This window comes from Panthera onca, chromosome B4, assembly GCF_046562875.1.
Source record: "Panthera onca isolate mPanOnc1 chromosome B4, mPanOnc1 haplotype 2, whole genome shotgun sequence".
NCBI lineage: Eukaryota > Metazoa > Chordata > Mammalia > Carnivora > Felidae > Panthera > Panthera onca.
Window position 1 is genome coordinate 15,341,484 of NC_138345.1, and position 18,679 is coordinate 15,360,162.

At 41.5% G+C, this 18,679-nt stretch overlaps 1 protein-coding gene across 4 annotated transcripts in view; it reads right to left on the bottom strand.

Moving 5' to 3' along the window:
• Positions 1 to 18,679, bottom strand: part of RSU1 (Ras suppressor protein 1) — a 202,283-nt gene that overhangs the window by 86,688 nt on the left and 96,916 nt on the right. For 3 of the 4 annotated variants that reach the window (XM_060659565.3, XM_060659563.3, XM_060659566.2), the window contains one exon: positions 2,612 to 2,744. The exons of the other annotated variant lie outside the window; for it this stretch is intronic. In XM_060659565.3, the coding sequence (XP_060515548.1) occupies positions 2,612 to 2,744 (133 nt within the window). The remainder of the gene's footprint in view (positions 1 to 2,611; positions 2,745 to 18,679) is intronic. 4 annotated transcript variants of the gene reach the window in all.

An 18,679-nucleotide genomic window follows, 5' to 3' on the forward strand; every position in this document is an offset into this window, starting at 1 on the left:
CGTCACTGTCAGCACAGAGCCCTTCACGGGGCTCAAACTCACGAACCGTGAGATCATGACCTGAGCCCAAACCAAGAGTAGGAAGCTTAACCAACTGAGCCACTCAGGCGCCCCAAGAAGACCTTACATTTTAACACTCAGTGAAACATAATGGTGGCATTTTTGTGTAAGTACTATTTTAAAAAAGACTAAGAGTCTGACTTAGCACCTAACTCAGTTAATAGGCCACGTGTTCAGCTAGTACGTTCAGTAAAGGAGCGAACCCAGAAGATGTGGGAGAATGGGCGAAGGACAGAAAGCTGAAATACCAAGCCACTAACACTTCTCTCCTTCCTAAGGAGAAGGGGAGAACTCTGAGGGAATTCACCGAGGGTCCCTGCCCTTAAGGAGGTCACATCAAGTGTATCCTCCCAGTTGAGGCTCCCACAGACTCCTCTAAAAGCAGTGAACGTTGTACTAACTGGTCCCCCAAGAAAGGGGGTTATGACTCCCCTACGCTTACTTAAGCTTGTGGATGCTCTTGTCACTGTATAAAGGATAACATCGTTCTCCAGGAGGAAATCAGAACATAAGCCAGTGGGCAAATTGTTTACATTACTCTGATCCTCAAAACTAGGATGCTAGTAAGAGAGACGGGGCCAGAGGCAACAAATATGCTACTGATGAAAATGCTGTGTCATATACAGTCCCTTTCAAAGAGCCCACTAACGAACTCAATCGAAGCCGTGAGCCTCATTCATCCAACATCCTAACCATGTTCAAATAACCAGAAATAGTTCGTAACATACAACAGTTTGTGTATGATGGTGATTAGTCAAGGACTTGGAGTTAACACAATATCCATCAATTCAAAACGTAATCTTTTAAAATGAAATTAAAATTAGAAGTGCTTTTATAGGCAATGTGCTCTAATACTCTATAGATTATAAATTAATGGATGATAAAATAAAACAGGGTTATCTAGAATGAAAAACAGAATATTTTCCCCAGTTCTGAGTTCATAAAAGCTTGTTTGTGTATTTTTCTCTATGTTAAGGTATATACAATGATATTCTGAAAAGATAACCTGCAAACGAAGATCTATGGAGACTCCCATTTACTGAGAAAATATCAGACCTCTATCTAAAACTGATGATAGCAATGATTAACAATTTAAGAGGAAAAAAATGAACAATACGCTGCTCATTTGCAATTATATTTTCACACATTTTCATAATGAACTAATTTCCAAGGCTGAGCTATATTCATATTTAAAGACACTATATATATCATTGCAAGTAACTAGGAGGCTCATGAAACAATAAAACACAGCTTCTACTTCTCTCAGTTTACTCTTGAGGTAAGTCTTGAAAGGCATATTGTAAATGTCACGGTATCATCTTAAAAGAAACCTAAATCATGCTTTAAGCGGCTTTCACATATGAGGATATGCTATCATTTCAGCAATTTAAGCGTATTTAATTTTAACGCCATCGTTCTTCCCGGATCATCTTCTCTGTGGCTCTGCCCGAGGCAAACAGGACTACATCAAGTCCTAGATGTGAGACCAGGAACACGGTACACGGGAGGAGGGTCCAGAAGCACACAGCTGACAATCTACCGGCAGGGATTCTGCCCTGTGGGTTAATCCTGACCCGCTGCCCCAGCACGGACTCAGTGAGGCCTGTGTTGAGTGGGGGGGATTTTTTTTAAGCCCCAAAAAGCAAACTCCTAACTGAATGTGACCTTTAATGATTCTCGCGCTCTTCTCTAGTAGCTGGGATGTGAAATTCTCAAAGGATGGTGCTGGACACAAAATCTGATTAAATCAGAGTATGGATTTTTTTTTTTTTCCAGTCTCTTCTGTATTTGTTTAACACTAGAAGGGACTAGATTTCACCATTAAGGATCGGGAAGCACTGCGATAAATGATCATTTCAACTGAGGGATGGGGGCGGGATGAGGGGGAAATAACGTCAGAAGATGCAGGAACCAACAGGGCAAGTGGGGATGGAAGAATTCCAGCTGCCCTTTGACACAATGAGGAAGAAACAGGTGTGGACAGTTAGGCCCTAGAGCTGGCTCCCCAAGGTCGCCCTTGACCCAGGGCAAGGACTTAAGGGATTTTGATGCTGTGACTAAAGCTGGCTGATTCCTCCTCCTCTTTTTCTGCCTTTTCTTTTTCCCTTAGAGAGATTATCATCTTGCTAGAGTAAGAGCTTCTAAAGAATAGAATGATGCTTTCCTAGTATCTCCTCCTAATGCTATAAATAAACTGCTTAACAATTTTGTTCATAACATTTCTTATTCTTTGCATTCAAAGGAGAAAAAAGTACGTGCTGATCTTAATGTGTCTGGTGAATTTCGTTAGTGCCATGAATATGCAACCAATTTAATGCCTTAAAATTTTTCTCAACAACTCTGGTGTGAATTCCCCTTGAAAACGTCAATTAAGAATAATCTATAAATAACAGGGGCAATTACTACCTGTGGTTATTAATAAAACATTTAAAAATACTATAAGCTAACCACCACCAATATGACAAGGTCATATGATAGTTTTTAAAAATGGCATAATTACAAATACTGTAAAACGACAGTATACTAATTTAGAGAATCACAGTCTACTTACTATTTGTATGTCTCAGAACGGATATATTCAAACACGTGGGACACGCCAAGCTGGAACTGGTCAGCAATGGGGGTAACCCAGGGATTGTTCTCTGCTTTGAACACTTGCTTCTGACCAGTTAAATCCAAGTTTCCTGAAATGATGGAAGGAAAAGAGGAGAGGTGACGTTCATTTCATCTAACACAAATCAGGTCTAAGGAGTCCTGCCCAGTAACCACGGCACAACCCAAAATACCTCTTGGATCATTTGGGTTGATTTTTTAAAAATGTTACTTCAAGTCCTCACTGGTATGCAAGAAATGTTAGTGATAGTACCCTGGCCCAAGAAATTAACAACAGAAGGAAGGAAGGAAGGAAGGAAGGAAGGAAGGAAGGAAGGAAGGGAGGGAGGGAGGGAGATAAAAAGGTAAGAAGGAAGGAAACCTGGAAGGAGTTCGTGCACATGCAGCACATACTTTATTTTTCTAGGTATTTTTTACAGAGAAGGAAATGACCCATCCAAGACTGAAAGATACAAGCCTTTTAGAACCTCCTGAAATTCTATTTGACAATGTATATTATTGCTTGTCCAATCTCATCTAAACCCAATCCAATCAACATCACCATTCATCAAAGCAGACCATGAGTGAAGGAAGATAAGAACGTTGCCCAAGTAAAATTATTGTTTTATTACTCAGGGACCATAAGCACATCACAGAATCAGCACTGAATCTCATTAACACAGAAATGCTGGAAACTCACATCTGTATACTCCTTACCAGCTGATGAATTAGCTTTAAAAACCATTTCTTCATTTGATTACCTAGCAATCCCTAAGGTCAATAATTGACATCGCTTTATAGATGGAGAAATGGAAACATGGCAAAATTAAGTAATATGTCCAAGATCAGAACATGTCAAAGTCGGGATTTGAACCCAAGGCTCCTGACCCCAAATCTTGTGTTCTTTCTACACTGTCTGGTGAAGCTTTCAGGTTACATATTCTAGATCAACCACGGATGAGTTAAGGAAGGTAGCATAACAAAGTCAGCAAGTGCCACCCATCTGAATATCATCTGTTAATAGTCAGCTGACCTTTTCCCCCCCGTTTGGTATATTCAAAAATGGTAAAGGCTACGTGTGAAAGAGCTTCCCACCACACGCTTGCCTACGCAAGAGACAAGGACAGCACGGTGTTGGAGCAGCAGCGTATTCAGGTTACTTGGCATCAGACTCACCTAAAGCCTTCCCCTAAAGGCCCTACTGAGGAAGTCCACTTTCAGACTCCCAGCCTGCAGGACAAGAGACTCACCGATTATTCTTCCCAAGATACATCCAACGTGCCTTGCCTGTCCAGTTTTGAAACTTTACTTGCCAATTGTGTCATAACTGATAACTCAGGATAAGGAAAACACATTCTGGGATGCAAGTATACCATGAAGCACATAATGTCCTAGCTGATCTGAACTTAAGAAATGCACAAACATTTGTACTGGGAAGATGGTGTAATACTTCTTCTTAAAACAATTGATGGTTTCAATTTGTCTTTTTGTTATACGAACTTGTAACTATTCAGAAAAATAAAGACCAATATAAAAGTGATTACAATTTAATAAAATGCTTCTCAAGAAAACAGATATTACCAAATATAATGAGTGGGTAATTCGTCATTTTTCCAAAGCTACTTAGAATTTGTTGGTGTCAACTACAAAAATAAGCAGATAAATTTCTCTCCAAGATTATCAAATTGTCAGTTTCCTCATCCTAATGGTTAAACATCATTAGTCAGATATTAAATCACTGGGTAAATTAATAGGCTTTATTCTCTAAACCAGGAGTCAGAAAACTGCCTCAGGCAAGTCAAAATCCCTGAGTTGTCCAAATTCTCTTAGCTGCATATCCTACTTGGGTGTGAGCTATAAGTCCTGAGCTATTTGTTTTTTATCTTCTCCTGGGGAGGGGTTTTAGCTTTCCAAGAATAAAAATTTGTATCTTGTTTAAATTCCTCTGTAATTATTTTTTTCTTTTAGGATCTTGTTTGCTGTCTCTATGTCCTCTCTTCCACATAATTCTATTACTTTTTCCAATTTTTTCTTTTCCTAAAAATGAATATAACATCTGAAAAAAAGTCTTCCGTTTAAAAACAATTCTAGGGGTGCCTGGGTGGCTCAGTCGGTTAAGTGGATGACTGTTGATTTCAGCTCAGGTCATGATCTCACACTTCGTGGGATCGAGTCTCACATCAGGCTCCATGCTGACAGCACAGAACCTGCTTAAGATTCTCTGCCTCCCTCTCCCCCCTCCCCTGCTCTCTCCCTCTCTCTCTAAAAATAAAAACAATTCTAAAAGAGACAATAAAACCAATTCCATATTTAAAAAAAATTTTAATGTTTATTTATGAGAGAGAGAGAGAGAGAGAGAGCGCATGCAAGCAAGGGAGGGGCAGAGAGAGACACACACAGAATCCGAAGCAGGTTCCAGGCTCTGAGCTGTCAGCACAGAGCCTGACACCGGGCTTGAACTCACGAACTGTGAGGTCATGACCTGAGCAGAAATCGGATGCTTAACCGACTAAGCTACCCAGGCACCCCAACAATCCCGTATTTCTTAAGTGGCCTGTTTTAAACGTACAGTGAATATGCTGCCCATTGTTCTTAGGAAGCATGGTCACTGAGGGAAGGCCCCACAGCAGGCAACAGTCACCATGGTATAGCAAATTCACTAATAAGCTGGGAGTGGAGGCAGTGGAAGTAAACACCTCTCTTAAAATCTTCACCCCATAAACAAGCTATGTTTATCCTGCCTCTGAGGCCTGCCCACTGACATCGGCATGAAACCAACTATGAAAAAATAAATAACAGACATCTGGAAAAATATACGTATTCCAAAGTGGCTAAGAAAAAAAGGAAGAGAAGCCACAAAAGGCATGAATGGCATAAGGAAGCAAACCATTTCCTAAACAAGGGGATCTCCCTGTTAGTGGCTACTCTGACCTGAAGATCTTTCCTCCTTGTTCCCCAAATCATCTATCCTACTGAGAAATACAGTCTGAATTTCTAATGGGTATAATTTAATCTGGTGAACATCTGGGACTCCCCAACATTCGCATATCACCAGGAATTAATTCAACGGGATTGCTTTCTCTTAACATGTGGTTCAGACTAGTCTGCGGAAGAAGAGGGGGAGGATGAGGGAAGGGAACTCGATACCTGGAGCACAGAGCACTTCTCACCATGCTGTGTTTTCAGGGCCCTGGGTCCATGTGAGAAAACTGTGGACCAGGGACAGTCTCCAGGAAAGACCCCACAGGCAATCCTCAGCTCGGGGATGACGTCCATGGGACAGTGAGAGAAAGAAGACTCTCTTTTCTCCTGGGCTGCATCATAAGCTTGCTTCCACCAAGGTCCAAGGGTTGTCCCGAAACTGCGGGAGTACAGGTATGCTCTGAGCGAAGCAAATCTTAATGGATCATCTTTGAGCTTGAGATACAAGTACATGTCTCTGTGCGAAGGAAGAGCCTGCTTCCTACCACCTACCCACTTGGGAATGCACGTGGCCTCTTGTTAACTTATTAGCAGCCTCTTACGAAGCCGGTAGCCTTTTTAGTGGTAAGCCTCTGAAAATCACGTACTAAAGTTCTATGCTCCCTGACTGCCACACATGGAAGACAGAGCTAGAGGAGTAATGCCAAGAAAGGTCAGCCGTGTTCTCTGGGCCCTTTTGTCTGAAGCCTCTAACCCCCTGGAGATCTGTCAGTCCCTAGCAATGTCTCTATTTAAGGGCTGTCAACGGAGACAGAAGAGACGGAGGGGACTGCTAATGACGTCTGCTAACTGGAGCACGCAGGAGCAGGAGACGCTGGATGCCAGCTAGACACGTACCCTTTGGGGAAAAGGAGTGCGAAAGTCGGGGTACAACACAAAGGATCATGGGATATTCATGAGCATTCTCGTTTCTAACACTTTACACTCATCTGTGCATTCCAGAGGGGGAGGGGGCCTGGGGCACCCTCTCCCCCACCCCCATGTGCTTAATTTTAGTATCAAACACAGCTACTGAGTCAGATTCCCAGATCTTCACCGGGCTGCCAGAATTGGCAGGGAGTGATTCAAGTTCCCTGGGGGGAGGGGGCGAGCCAAAACAATAGCTCGGTGGTGGTCGAAGCTGCTCTTTCCTTGTAAACAAAGAAGCAGGAAGACCATGTTTAACATCCACAGCAAACCCTAAAGCAGACGACTGCTGCAGGTGACAGAGACGGAGATCGTGCAAGCCAAACCCGGGCACTGCCTCTTCGGAGCTCTAACCCGGCTCGGGGTAATAGGACGTGCTTATTTTGCTTTTCAACTTAATGTCATCGGCGGAGAGCACAATACCTGCCTCTGTGCGGCTGGAATCTTCCCAGCCGGCTATTTGTCTCCGGCCTCCCTACCTGCCGGTGTGCCGGCCCAGAATGCAGCAATTTCAGAAGGGGGTTAATATAATTAGAGTAAAGCTGGGCCATTATACTATGTGAAAAGATGACACCCGTCTCATATTGGCCTAGCAACAAGTTACCCTTGCCTCGGCAAAGCTCATCTGTCAGCTGTCGGAGGTAGGTTCCCTTTTAAGTAATAACATGCAGGAAGCGTCTCGCCCCCGCTGTCAGTCAGGATGCAATCCCCCTCACTGCCGCACGCTTCAGTGCGTCTAGTTAGGCGCCCTCGCCCAGCTCCTTTATTAGAAGCCCGAGCGGCACTCTGGTGGTGTTCTAACAAGGATCAGGCAGCAGGATTAAGCACTGTGACAAAGAGGATCTAATAAGCTAGAAAGTGGTGCATCTACAGACAGGCTGGCTGGCTCCCAGACATAGATTCACTCTGCTCACTCTTCGGTGGGAAGGCCCGGGCCACAGGGGAAGCCAGCCAGCTCCGTGATTAGCGGTGACCCCCTGACCGAGGCTGCTATGAAGATCATATATCACTCAGAGGCTTATTCTGCAATCGCAAATTGGATTTGCCATTTTATTACCTGCAAAAGGACCACATATGCTTCTTTCCAAAGCCGCTGGTACAGTAAGCTTTGCCGTGCCACCGTAATTTTGTAAGCACTAAATCATGCAAAACAATCGTTCTCCTTGCTGGTTACAGATGGGATTGAATGCAATAGGCAATTGCGGCCCCATTAATAAACATGGTCATTTTCACTTACGGAAATTGGTTATTTTCATAATCACCCTGTTCAGAATTCTTCCTGTGTACTTGGAATTCTGAAACATGTGGCCGGTAAATATTATTTATCATATATTAGGAAATCCAGAGGATCTGGGCCAATTTTTCACACCATCAAAGCGGCATTCCCTTCTTTCGTAATTCCAAAATTCCATGGAGCGCTTTTTTAAATTAATGCACTCTAAAAGCCAGGTGCTCACTCCCAGAAATCTAAGGCCATGGTCTAACAAGGTAAAAGTAGCAAACCATGGCTGACTGGGCAGTCTATCATTAGTGTACTAGGTTCGCCCAAACGCAGATAATTGATTTGCTCTGGAAGGGGTCTAGATGGGACATTATAACAGCTGAAAGATCACCCCTGCTCCTCAGTGAAACCACACACTGAAGCTAACCACAAATGACTCCAACACAAAATACAAGCTACATTTACGGCTGCTCCATACATAAAGAGATACTCTACACCTAAATCTCTATAATTCTTATTACCACAAACCATACCACTCATCGCAAAAGTACATGATTACAGGTAACAACTCAATACGGAAGGCTCCTACTTTTCCCCTTCTTTAGCAAAACACTTTACTGAATGGAAAATGATCATATGGCTCATAAAATAATGCTTACATTGTAACAGTAAATGTTTGTGGTAATAAAACACACCGTAAACAAACAGAATGTTCACCAACAGGTGAGAAGCAGAATAATGTATGTTCCAGCCCTATAGGTATGGAATGGATTTATTTGCATGTCCTGGCCTAGAAAGAGGTCTACAGTATAATTAAAAAAAATAATAATAAGAGTATTCTAAATTTGCTCTTATTTTTGAAAAAAGTACCTCAAAAAAATCCCATACATGTGCATGAGTAAATGTTTATGTGAAAAGTAAAAGAAGAAGGCACATACGTCAAATCGTGAATGTGGGTTTCCCTGAAGAGGGGAAGTTAAGGCAGGACAGGGATTTGAACCAGCAGAGCAAAGGATAAACTACTCATTTTCTCTTTTGAGAATTCCATGTGCTTACAAGTATGGATTATTTTTATAATAAAAGCATAAAGTACCCTGAAAGGAAATGCCAAATACAATTTCAAAATACATGAAGCACATTAATTAGCACAAAGGAGCCCATCTTATTTAAAATGGCATCGTCCATGGGGCGCCTGGGTGGCTCAGTTGGTTGAGCGGCCGACTTCAGCTCAAGTCATACAGCTCGTGCGTTCGAGTCCACGCTGGGCTCTGCGCTGACAGCTCGGAGCCTGGAGCCTGCTTCCGATTCTGTGTCTCCCTCTCTCTCTGCCCCCAACCCACTCACATTCTGTCTCTGTCTCTCTCAAAAGTAAATACACATTAAAAATAAAAAAATTAAATGGCATCATCCTACTGCAGTGAACACCAAACTTCGTAGATGATGGTCTATAAAGCCGTAACTGGACTGAGAATCTAGATCTGAAGGTGCTTCTCTTTCTGGGCATCATCAATGCAATCAAAGTAAGCTGGGATGTCTCATGACAGCTCTCAAATTTATTCCGTGGGGAATTCGAGGCCACACTGTCATTCTGGCAATTGTCTGCTTAGCCTTTCTGGCAACACGTCATTCATTTAATACACCCAATGAATGCACTGCTGCTTTAGGATACATACTTAAATAGACAGCTGCTCTTCTGATCTTGTTGGGGAAGAGTACAATTTAAATAAAAAAAAAAAATAAAAATAATATCCTGCCAAATGGCTCCAACAAAGTGGCCTCTGATTTATATGTATCCCTGTGTACAAGGGTTCAGAAACCCTTTTCACCAATGAAGAAAAATTGCATGTTACATAGGTTTCCCTCTGATACTCTTCTTGGCCATTTGAGATCTGTGTTCCAGGGTCAGATGGAAAAAGGGGGCCCTCGGTCACTTATAAACATGACGGCCCAACAATGGAACCGCAGCAGCCCCAATACACACCACCATGGTTGTTTCTTCCTGCAAGGCACCTTCTATGGATGTTAAATAAATAATTCGTGTTTTAACCTGCTGCTCATATAGGATTTCCCAATCATCCTTTCAAATGTGGGAGGTAATCTCATTTGTGCTTGCCAGATTTCCCTTTGTTATGTAATGCTACCAAGGGTAGACAGAAGCCCAGGAGATCTGGCCAGAGGACCTGGCTCCCGATCCCAAATAGCACACATCAACTTTGTGACAGACACGTTTGGGGTCAATCTTTGTTCTTTTTTTCTGAGGTTTGCCTTCCTCAGCTGTCCTGTGGGGATAACAGTACCAACTGATAGGACTACAGACAAGAGCCAACAAGTGTACAGAATGGTTCCATAAACTGGAAAGCACTATATACAGTATGCTCCTCGTTATTATTATTTCAAGTGAAATCTGCAAAGGAGTGAAATGTATACTCGAAAACAATGTGCCTAAAGTGGGTTTGCTGAATGAATTTATAACCCCCGGAAACAGGAGGTGCCCTAAGTCAGTTATTATTTATGCAGTGACACTCTTATGAGGAAGGGGCCCTGTTCATGATCTTCTCAAGGGTCTGTGATTGAAAGGAGAGGAAAAATAAAATTTAGCAACACTGATTTCATTTCCTGGAAGTCTGAATGATGTCTAAACAGCAGCAGTCTGAGGCACCCTCCTGGAGTCAGTTCCCAGAGTACACTGGGGGCACCCACCGTCCCCCTAGCCCTCATTCTCTCCATTCTAATTCCCGAGTTCAGGACATCCTTATGCCTGCCTGGGAAGCTGGGAATGTCAACACCGAGGGAGCTTCCGTTACCCTGGAGACTCCAGAAGTCACTAATTAATGCAACATAAACTAAAATAAATTTATGTTCAAAGAATAAGTTTCAGTATAATCTTTTTTAAGTTTATTTATTTTGCAAGAGAGCAAGTGAGCAGGGGAGGGGCAGAGAGAGAGAGGGAGAGAATCCCAAGGAGACTGCACAGTCCGTGTAGAGCTCAATGCAGGGATTGAACTTGAACTAACCATGAGACTGTGACCCGAGCCAAAATCAAGAGTTGGACACTTAAGTGACTGAGTGAGCCACGAAGGTGCCCTTCAGTATCATAACTTTTAATAGGATTGATAAATATATATCACAAACCGGCCTTCACCATAGCTGTTTAAGATAAACGTATACAGAAAGGCCACCTTCTTGATAAAACTTTTTTTTCAGCCAGTGTAGCATTCAGTTCATCTTTTATCTCAGGTTCCTTCAACAATTCCCTCATTAGCAAGATTTAATATTTATAATAGCATTACCTAATTGATTTGTGATACTGCAGACAGGAACAATTTGTTGTTTTCTTCCTTGAAGGCCCTCTAGTCCCTAGTTAATCCCTACAGGTATATGGGGCTCACCATCACATCCACATTGCCTAGTTATTTTTGTTCCATAGCACACCTTTAGAAGACCTGCAACTCCCTTTCAGTGAAACATATGGAGTCTTGAAGAAGTAAGGAGCAGGCTGTATAAGAAGAGTAAACTGTATAAATTAACACCATTAGCATGTAAGAAACAAAATCCAAGACAGCATCTACCATTCATGCTTGTGAACACACAAGTATAAGGAAACGCAAACACTAGAAGACAGTGAGTTCTATCCTGTTCACTTGCAGTTCAGAAACATCCTCCTCTCAAATTAGCAGATATTCAAAAAGACTGGGGCTCCCAAGGTTGGCCAAGGGTCGAGAATTAGACAGTTCCCAATATGGCTGGTCAGAGTACAAAATGGCACCTCTTTACGGAAAGGTAATTTTGGCAATATATATTCAGAGCTATAAAAATGTTCATACTGTTTGACCTAGTAATTCCATCCTGGTAATAAATTTATGCTAAGGAAATGATCATAGATATCCCCAATGATTTATGAATACAAATTTTCAACTCAGTGTTGCTTATGTTCCTCCTCAACATCTGTAAACAACTCAGATGTCTAAGGGCTTGGTTAACAAATTATAAACACTCATATTATGTAGCCACATGATTAAAAATGTTTTCAAATAAAATTTAATGACATACAGTGATGGTCATGACTTAATATTGAACTGAACACAATAGGCTATTGAACTCATAAAGTATGGTAGGTTTTTTTTTTTTTTTAAATAGGTATTTACACATACATGTAAGGAAAAAGGCTAAAAAAATACACATAAGTATCAATACACAAGAATAGAGAAAAGGTGGGAGGGAAGTACACTCAGAATCCTAACAGTGGCCATTTCTGAAAGACAGGATCGAGAAAGTTACCCCTTTCTGTGTTTTTCAGATTTTCTAAAGCTGTTTCTAAAGTTGTTAAAAACACTATATTGTACACCTGAAACTAATAGAACACTGTATTTTAACTATTCTGGATTAAAATAAAAAAAAGTAGGTTAAAGCAATATAGAAAATAAATAAATAAATAAATAAATAAATAAATAAATAAATATTTAAAAAGACTTGGGTGAGGCCCAAGAGTTTCCATTTCTAACAAGTTCTTACGGGCAGATAATGTTTCTTGTGGAGACCACACTCAGAAAATAGTCACTACTGACAACCGTAATTAGAAATTAGAAATAACTGTATAATGTGTAGGCATTTTAAATATAGACAATTATATCTGTCAATTACTCCTCAATAACGTTAAAAAAATTTGATCAAAGGTTTTTTAAATTTTAAATAAAGCAGCCAAAAAATAATAAATCTTGACTACTGAGAAAGAAATCTAACTTTTAGACAATATTACTAGTACTATTAAAGACGTCAAAAAAAAAAACCAAAAAACCCACAGATCAATGAATACTCACCATTACCATCATTTTCATCACTGTAATTACAATAGCTCTTATTTGCAGAGCGTGTACCATATACCGGTCGTAGCTTCAGGTGCTTTGCATACACGTTATCCTAAGCAGTTACTAAGATCTTGCATGGAAAGTATTATCATCTCATTTAAGAAAAGCAACAACATTCAGGGCGGTTAAGATCCATATCCAAGGTCACATGAGTAGTACAAGGCAGAGCTGGGATTCAAAGGCCAATTTATCTGGGCTCTTGGTCTTTCCAGGACAGGACACGCATCTCCTACCACAAAAAGGTATTGATTGAGGAAGCATTGGAACAGTCAATAACTTGACCAGGTTTAATGAGCACCAGGGAGGCATCTGCGGAAATACACTCTTTACCTCCCTCACAGGTCTAATATTCCATTATCAGAACCATTATCTTAAAGGTTGAAAGCCTAGTTGCCTCTAGGTTATTTTCTTTTTATATTAAAACACCCTGGTAGAGTAATGCATTATTAGGCTGATACACTTTCATTAACAGGACAGAGTGACTACTTTTAAGAGGTAGCATTAATACAGACAGGCATGCACTTCCCTATCCGCCGTTTTTACTCAAAATCTGCAACTATGCTTTGAGGTGGCTCATGTACAAATACACTGACTGTAACATTACTTATACAGAAGCTGATCAAGATCGAGATGTCAGTTTAACTCAGAAGCCCATTCAGGGAAGTTGGGAGGGAGGGGTCTTGTGGGGATGGAGTCTTAAACATATGTAGATTTCTATGCGATTTTATTTTCCAAATCATGTGAAAAGAGGAAATGACTGCTGAGATAACTTTACAGGACATAAAAAGCCAGAGAAATATAAACTGATTCAATTAGTGTGAATACGGTCCCATAATCTTAATAATACTAATGGTGGGGAGCCTGGTAGCTCAGTTGGTTGAGCATCCGACTTCAGGTCACCATCTCCCTGTTCTTGAGTTCAAGCCCTGCATCAGGCTCACTGCTGTCAGCATGAAGCCCACCTCACATCTCTGTCCTCCTCTCTCTGCCCATCCCCTGCACTTTCTCTCTAAAATAAACATTAAAAACAACAGTAATAATAACTGTAATGACCTTTCCAAAAGGCAACAACTTGTTTAATGGCTAACCTCAAAAACGGTTACTAAAAAAGTATGGCAATTGTTCCGCCAACAGGACCAGGACTGAAGTTTAAGTGTCATTGTAATATATTACCAGGTACTTGCTCATGAGGAAGTATGAAACGAAATTAATTTTATTTTTTATTTATATATAAATACCCCTGAATCCAACTTTATTAAAGGTTAAGTAAGGGATCAATCTACTACACAGGACCTAAACTTAAGTTATATGTAAAAATGGCTTGTTTCGGCTTTGCTCCTCACTCTGGAGCTTATATTTTTATTACTTTGGTGCCAGGTGCCACGCTCTCTGCAGAGGCTGTAGGTGGTAGGAGTGTGGATATTATGTCACGTAAAATATGTACTAAGATAATTAAGAATCGTGAGTGACACAAATGCTAAAACTACATGAAAAACTGCAACAATTGTAACTCAATTTCCAGTGAATTCAAAATTACTCATGCTAAAAGAAACCCCGAATGTTTTTTAGGTAATGTACTAACAGCCCATTTTAATAAGTTTGATGAACTTACTTTTGCTTATTTTCAAGTGTAACAATAATAGCTTAGAACCAAGATGTAATGGAAAGAAAATCACAACTATCTTGAAGTGGTATTTCCATGTGTGTGAATACACACATGCATGTACGTACCCACATACACACTCACCCTACTGTAGCATCTGACAAATAAAAGAAAAGCAAAGACTACACCCAAAAGCAGAAAAGCCGTATAGTTGTGGGGAGCGGGGGGGGGGAAGTTCAAAAAATGGTAAGTTTCTACTTTTACAGATACCTATATACTTCTTTTTCAGTATAAGTGATATAAGGCAAATAAACATCCCAAACTAATATAAACAAGAGGACCTTACTGTCTGGTGCTAATCCGGAGTCAAGCACAGGCCAAGGATACAAGCTGATGACTATGTTAAAAAAATTTAATAATAAGCCTTAAGAAACAGGAAAGCCAAAGGACAATACAACTCAAGGTACAAAAGTCTGCCCCACTTCCCAAAGCTCTACTTAGACAATTTGCCATTCCTAATGTACGAAGGAAGTATTAACTATAAATAACCGAGAGAAAATGGAGATCTACCACAATTTGGGATTTGGGTGAGGATGATCACATCATGAATTTGTTTCCAGTATTTTTGGAAAGCCAACTGTCTTGGGTTAAAAATATGAAATCCTGTCACAGTTAACAAACAATAAAAAAGGAAAGTACTATGATACTCTACTCAAGGGAAAAACAATCAACAACTATGAGACAGTTTTCAGTGTGTGAAGGTGTTTCAGAGACTCAATTTATTTACCGAAGAATAGAGTTTGAATTAGCCAAGTCCTGGCTTCGTTCCAGGCAGTGGCACTTCGCGACAAGTGTCGTGATTGCTACTGGTTTACCCAGCGTGGTCTATCGGCAAACTCCATCTTGCTACTGTCAAGAGTCAGACTATCCTGAGAGTCCTTAACCACTATCATCATAAACACTTACCAGAAGAAAAGAGAAACAGAATTAATATCTTTCCAATGACACCACCTGTTTAAAACACAAAATAACCACCTTAAGAAGTAACTAATTGATACGAGACATTTTTGACGCTATTTGAATTTACTATCTTATTTGATCTTCACCATCCGGAGACCTAAAGAGATGTTCACAAGGGAAACATTTTTGCTTGGTAGTAAATTTGACATCAACAAATAAAAACAAATGGTGTCCTATGGCTTCAGCAAGAGCCAGGTCCCTCTCTTCGATAATGCAAATTTATAAGAGTAAGAGGGGCAAACCTAGAATAAATAAAGCAGGCTCCGCACAGTGGCCAGAACGGCGGCTTCAATTTTTAAACAAGTGTATTTTACAAACGGTATTGTGGGGGCACCTGGGTGGCTCAGATGGCTAAGAGTGTCTGACTCTTGATCTTGGCTCAGGTCACGATCTCATGGTTCGTGAGTTTGAGCCCTGTGTCGGGCTCTGGGCTGACAGCTCAGAGCCTGCTTGGGATGGTCTCTCTCTCTCTCTCTCTCTCTCTATGCCCCTTCCCCGCTTGCACACTCTCTCTCTCAAAATAAATTAACTTAAAAAAAATTTTTTTTAATCATTCACAGGGCATTCATACTCACTTTCCATCAACAATGTGTGACTTACTTGGGACGACCATGAGCAAACATACCATAGTGTTTCTTGCTTCTACACCTACCTCCATGCTTTCTCCCCTGTGCCTCCTGACAAAAACCCCATTCCATGTCACCTCTTTAGGGAAGCCTGCCTGGACTTCTCCACAGAAATCTGAGCCCTATGATTCTTGTCTATCACAGCACTTATTTGTTTTGCAGTACTTATTACATTGTATAATTTTTTCCTGGGTTGTTTTTTTCCTTTGGTCTGTTCTTCCACCTCCACTGGAAGCTCCGTGGGCACAGAAGCTCTTATCGACCGTCTTGCTCTGTGAGGTGCCTGGCTCCTCTCACAGCAGCGGCTGCTGTGTCTACACTCCCATTACATAACCAAAGTGGAATTACAACCAAATTGTTTCCCTTTCGGAGTCCTTCATGAAATAGGGTGGGCATTTTGTCTTACACGTTTTTCTTTTCCTGGTGTCTAATGCATAATGATGATGCGTTTCTCCAACGGGATGAGAGGTGGTCCCTCTCCGGGTGCCTTTCACCTGAACTGGGATAGAGTTTTAAAGGCAACTATACACTTGTCCACCTACACTTCATCCCAGGCCCACCACAGATTGCGACGTGTCCCCTTCTGTCCCACTTGACAGTAATGACTGGCACTGGAGACGTCACTGAGCTGGGCATGGAAAGACTACCCGGGAGGGGGAGAAGAAACACTAACAGCAATGCAGCAGGCTCTCACAGGTACGTCGAATCAGTAGACTATCCGTGTTTATTCCCAGTGTGCACAATGGCTTAAGTGATAAGCACATAATCTGAAAATGAGAAAAATGCTTCTTGGATCTACGCATCACCGACTAGCCTAGATGCCTCATCCATAGCATCTCAAAGGTGTCTGAGAAGGGGCCACACAGTTAAGGAACAGGAGGTTCAGAGAGGATTCTGTCGTTTCCCGAAGGCGCATGGCAACATTGAGATTCACACCAAGGTCTGCTCCTTCCTACATGCCACGGTCAGTCATCAGGAAGGACCAGTTTGTCTGTTTGCTCATTCTTGCCCATTTTTCCTCCTTCCTCTCTCTTCCCTTTTCAAGAAAAAACCACAGTGACAATATAAACACACTTTCAAGTGTGTTGGGGTCAGCACAAAATAGCCAACTATGCCTAGAACAGCACCTAACCATGGTTGTGATGTAAAACGTAGGTTATCCCATAAATTATTCTAGAAGACAAATAATTATATATACATATGTGTTTCAGAAACACGTCTGCAAATATCAATACCTAATAAAAATCAAATAGAAAACAGAAATGCACAGAATCACTGAGTACAGACAGTAGCTGAATTACACAGATGATCTCCATTTCACAATACAAAACAGTATGTATGATACCAATAAGAACGTTTAGGGAATGAAAACGTCCTGAGTCTTTTACAGCTAACTCAGGTTCAGGTTCAGGAGAAAACCCTCCTTATTTCTCGCTAAACATTTTCTCACGTACTAGAGGTTTCTTATTAAGACTCCTACACCGAAAATGAATTACGCCAAGGACTGCAATTCTCTTTCACGTGTTGTTTATGTGCACACGTGAGACTTTAGAGATTACACAGGTTTCGGAAGTGATTTTATATGCCACCACAGTCCTATGCCGGGACTGCCGTCCAAAACAGCACAGACTAGGTGCCTTACACAACAGAAGGTTATTTTTTCACGGTTCTGGAGGCCAGCAGCCTAAGATCAAGGTGTCGGCAGATGTGGTTTCTCCTGAGGCCTTGCTCCTTGGCTTCTAGATGGCCACCTTCCAGCTGTGAACTCACATGGCCTGTGGGAGTACCAGCCTGGTGTCTCTGTGTCCAAATTTTCTCTTCTTAAAAGATACCAGTCAAATTGGATTAGAGCCCTCCCTAAGGGCCTCATTTTAACTTAATTACCTCCTTAAAGACCCTATCTCCAAAGAGAGTCACATTCTAAGGTGTTAGGTCTCCAGCATATGAATCTTAGTGGGGGTGGCGGTACGGATGGGCATGGAAACCAGTTCAGCCTGTAACAGCCACTGTCTCCATTTTCTTAATAGTCAAGTGGCTGGAGTTTCAGAAAGTCTGCCCTACATATCTGTTTTTGATTAATCAAGGTACTTATCCACTCACAAACACCTGTTTAGTAGAGTTTATGTCCCAAAGATAAGAAAACTTGTCCCCAGTGAGCTTGTGGTCTAGTGATTCAAATGAATACAAAACAGAGATAATTACAACACAATAAGCCCTTGATTCAGAGTGGAAGTGGAGGCAGAGGGTAGGACCAACGCGGGGAGTGACTCTTAACAGGATCTCAGTGGAGTCTCCAGAAAAAGGGGACAGGGGCAAAAAGTAGAAATCACAATGACAACAGGAAGACTGGGAGCTTTGTCTGGAAAGGCAGGCAGGGGGCGCTAGATCACCGGAAGCCTTATCTGGCAGAGCACCTGGGGCTTTATCTGCGTGTGCTTACACCAATGGAAGGTTTAAAGCAGGAAAGCCACAGCTCACATCTCCACAGACTACACAGGTCAGTCATTTGGTGCAAAACAACGGTCTTTGCTGCAGAGGCACTCTGGTATGTGGCATGAGCCCTTAGCGGCTTCCTAAGCCATGTCCTACACGGATTTGTTACTGAGAGTCGAATGATTTATAAAATGTTCTTTAAAAATCAGACTGGATCTGCGACCAGCTCTATAATGTCAACATGCTTATACACCCGGGTGAGAAATGGATGGAGAACAGCCAGTGTACCCATAACCGCAAGAGAAGAAACAATGCTCGGGGCGATTCTTATCCATTTCCATATACGGTATTTCCATTCAAATCCCAGATG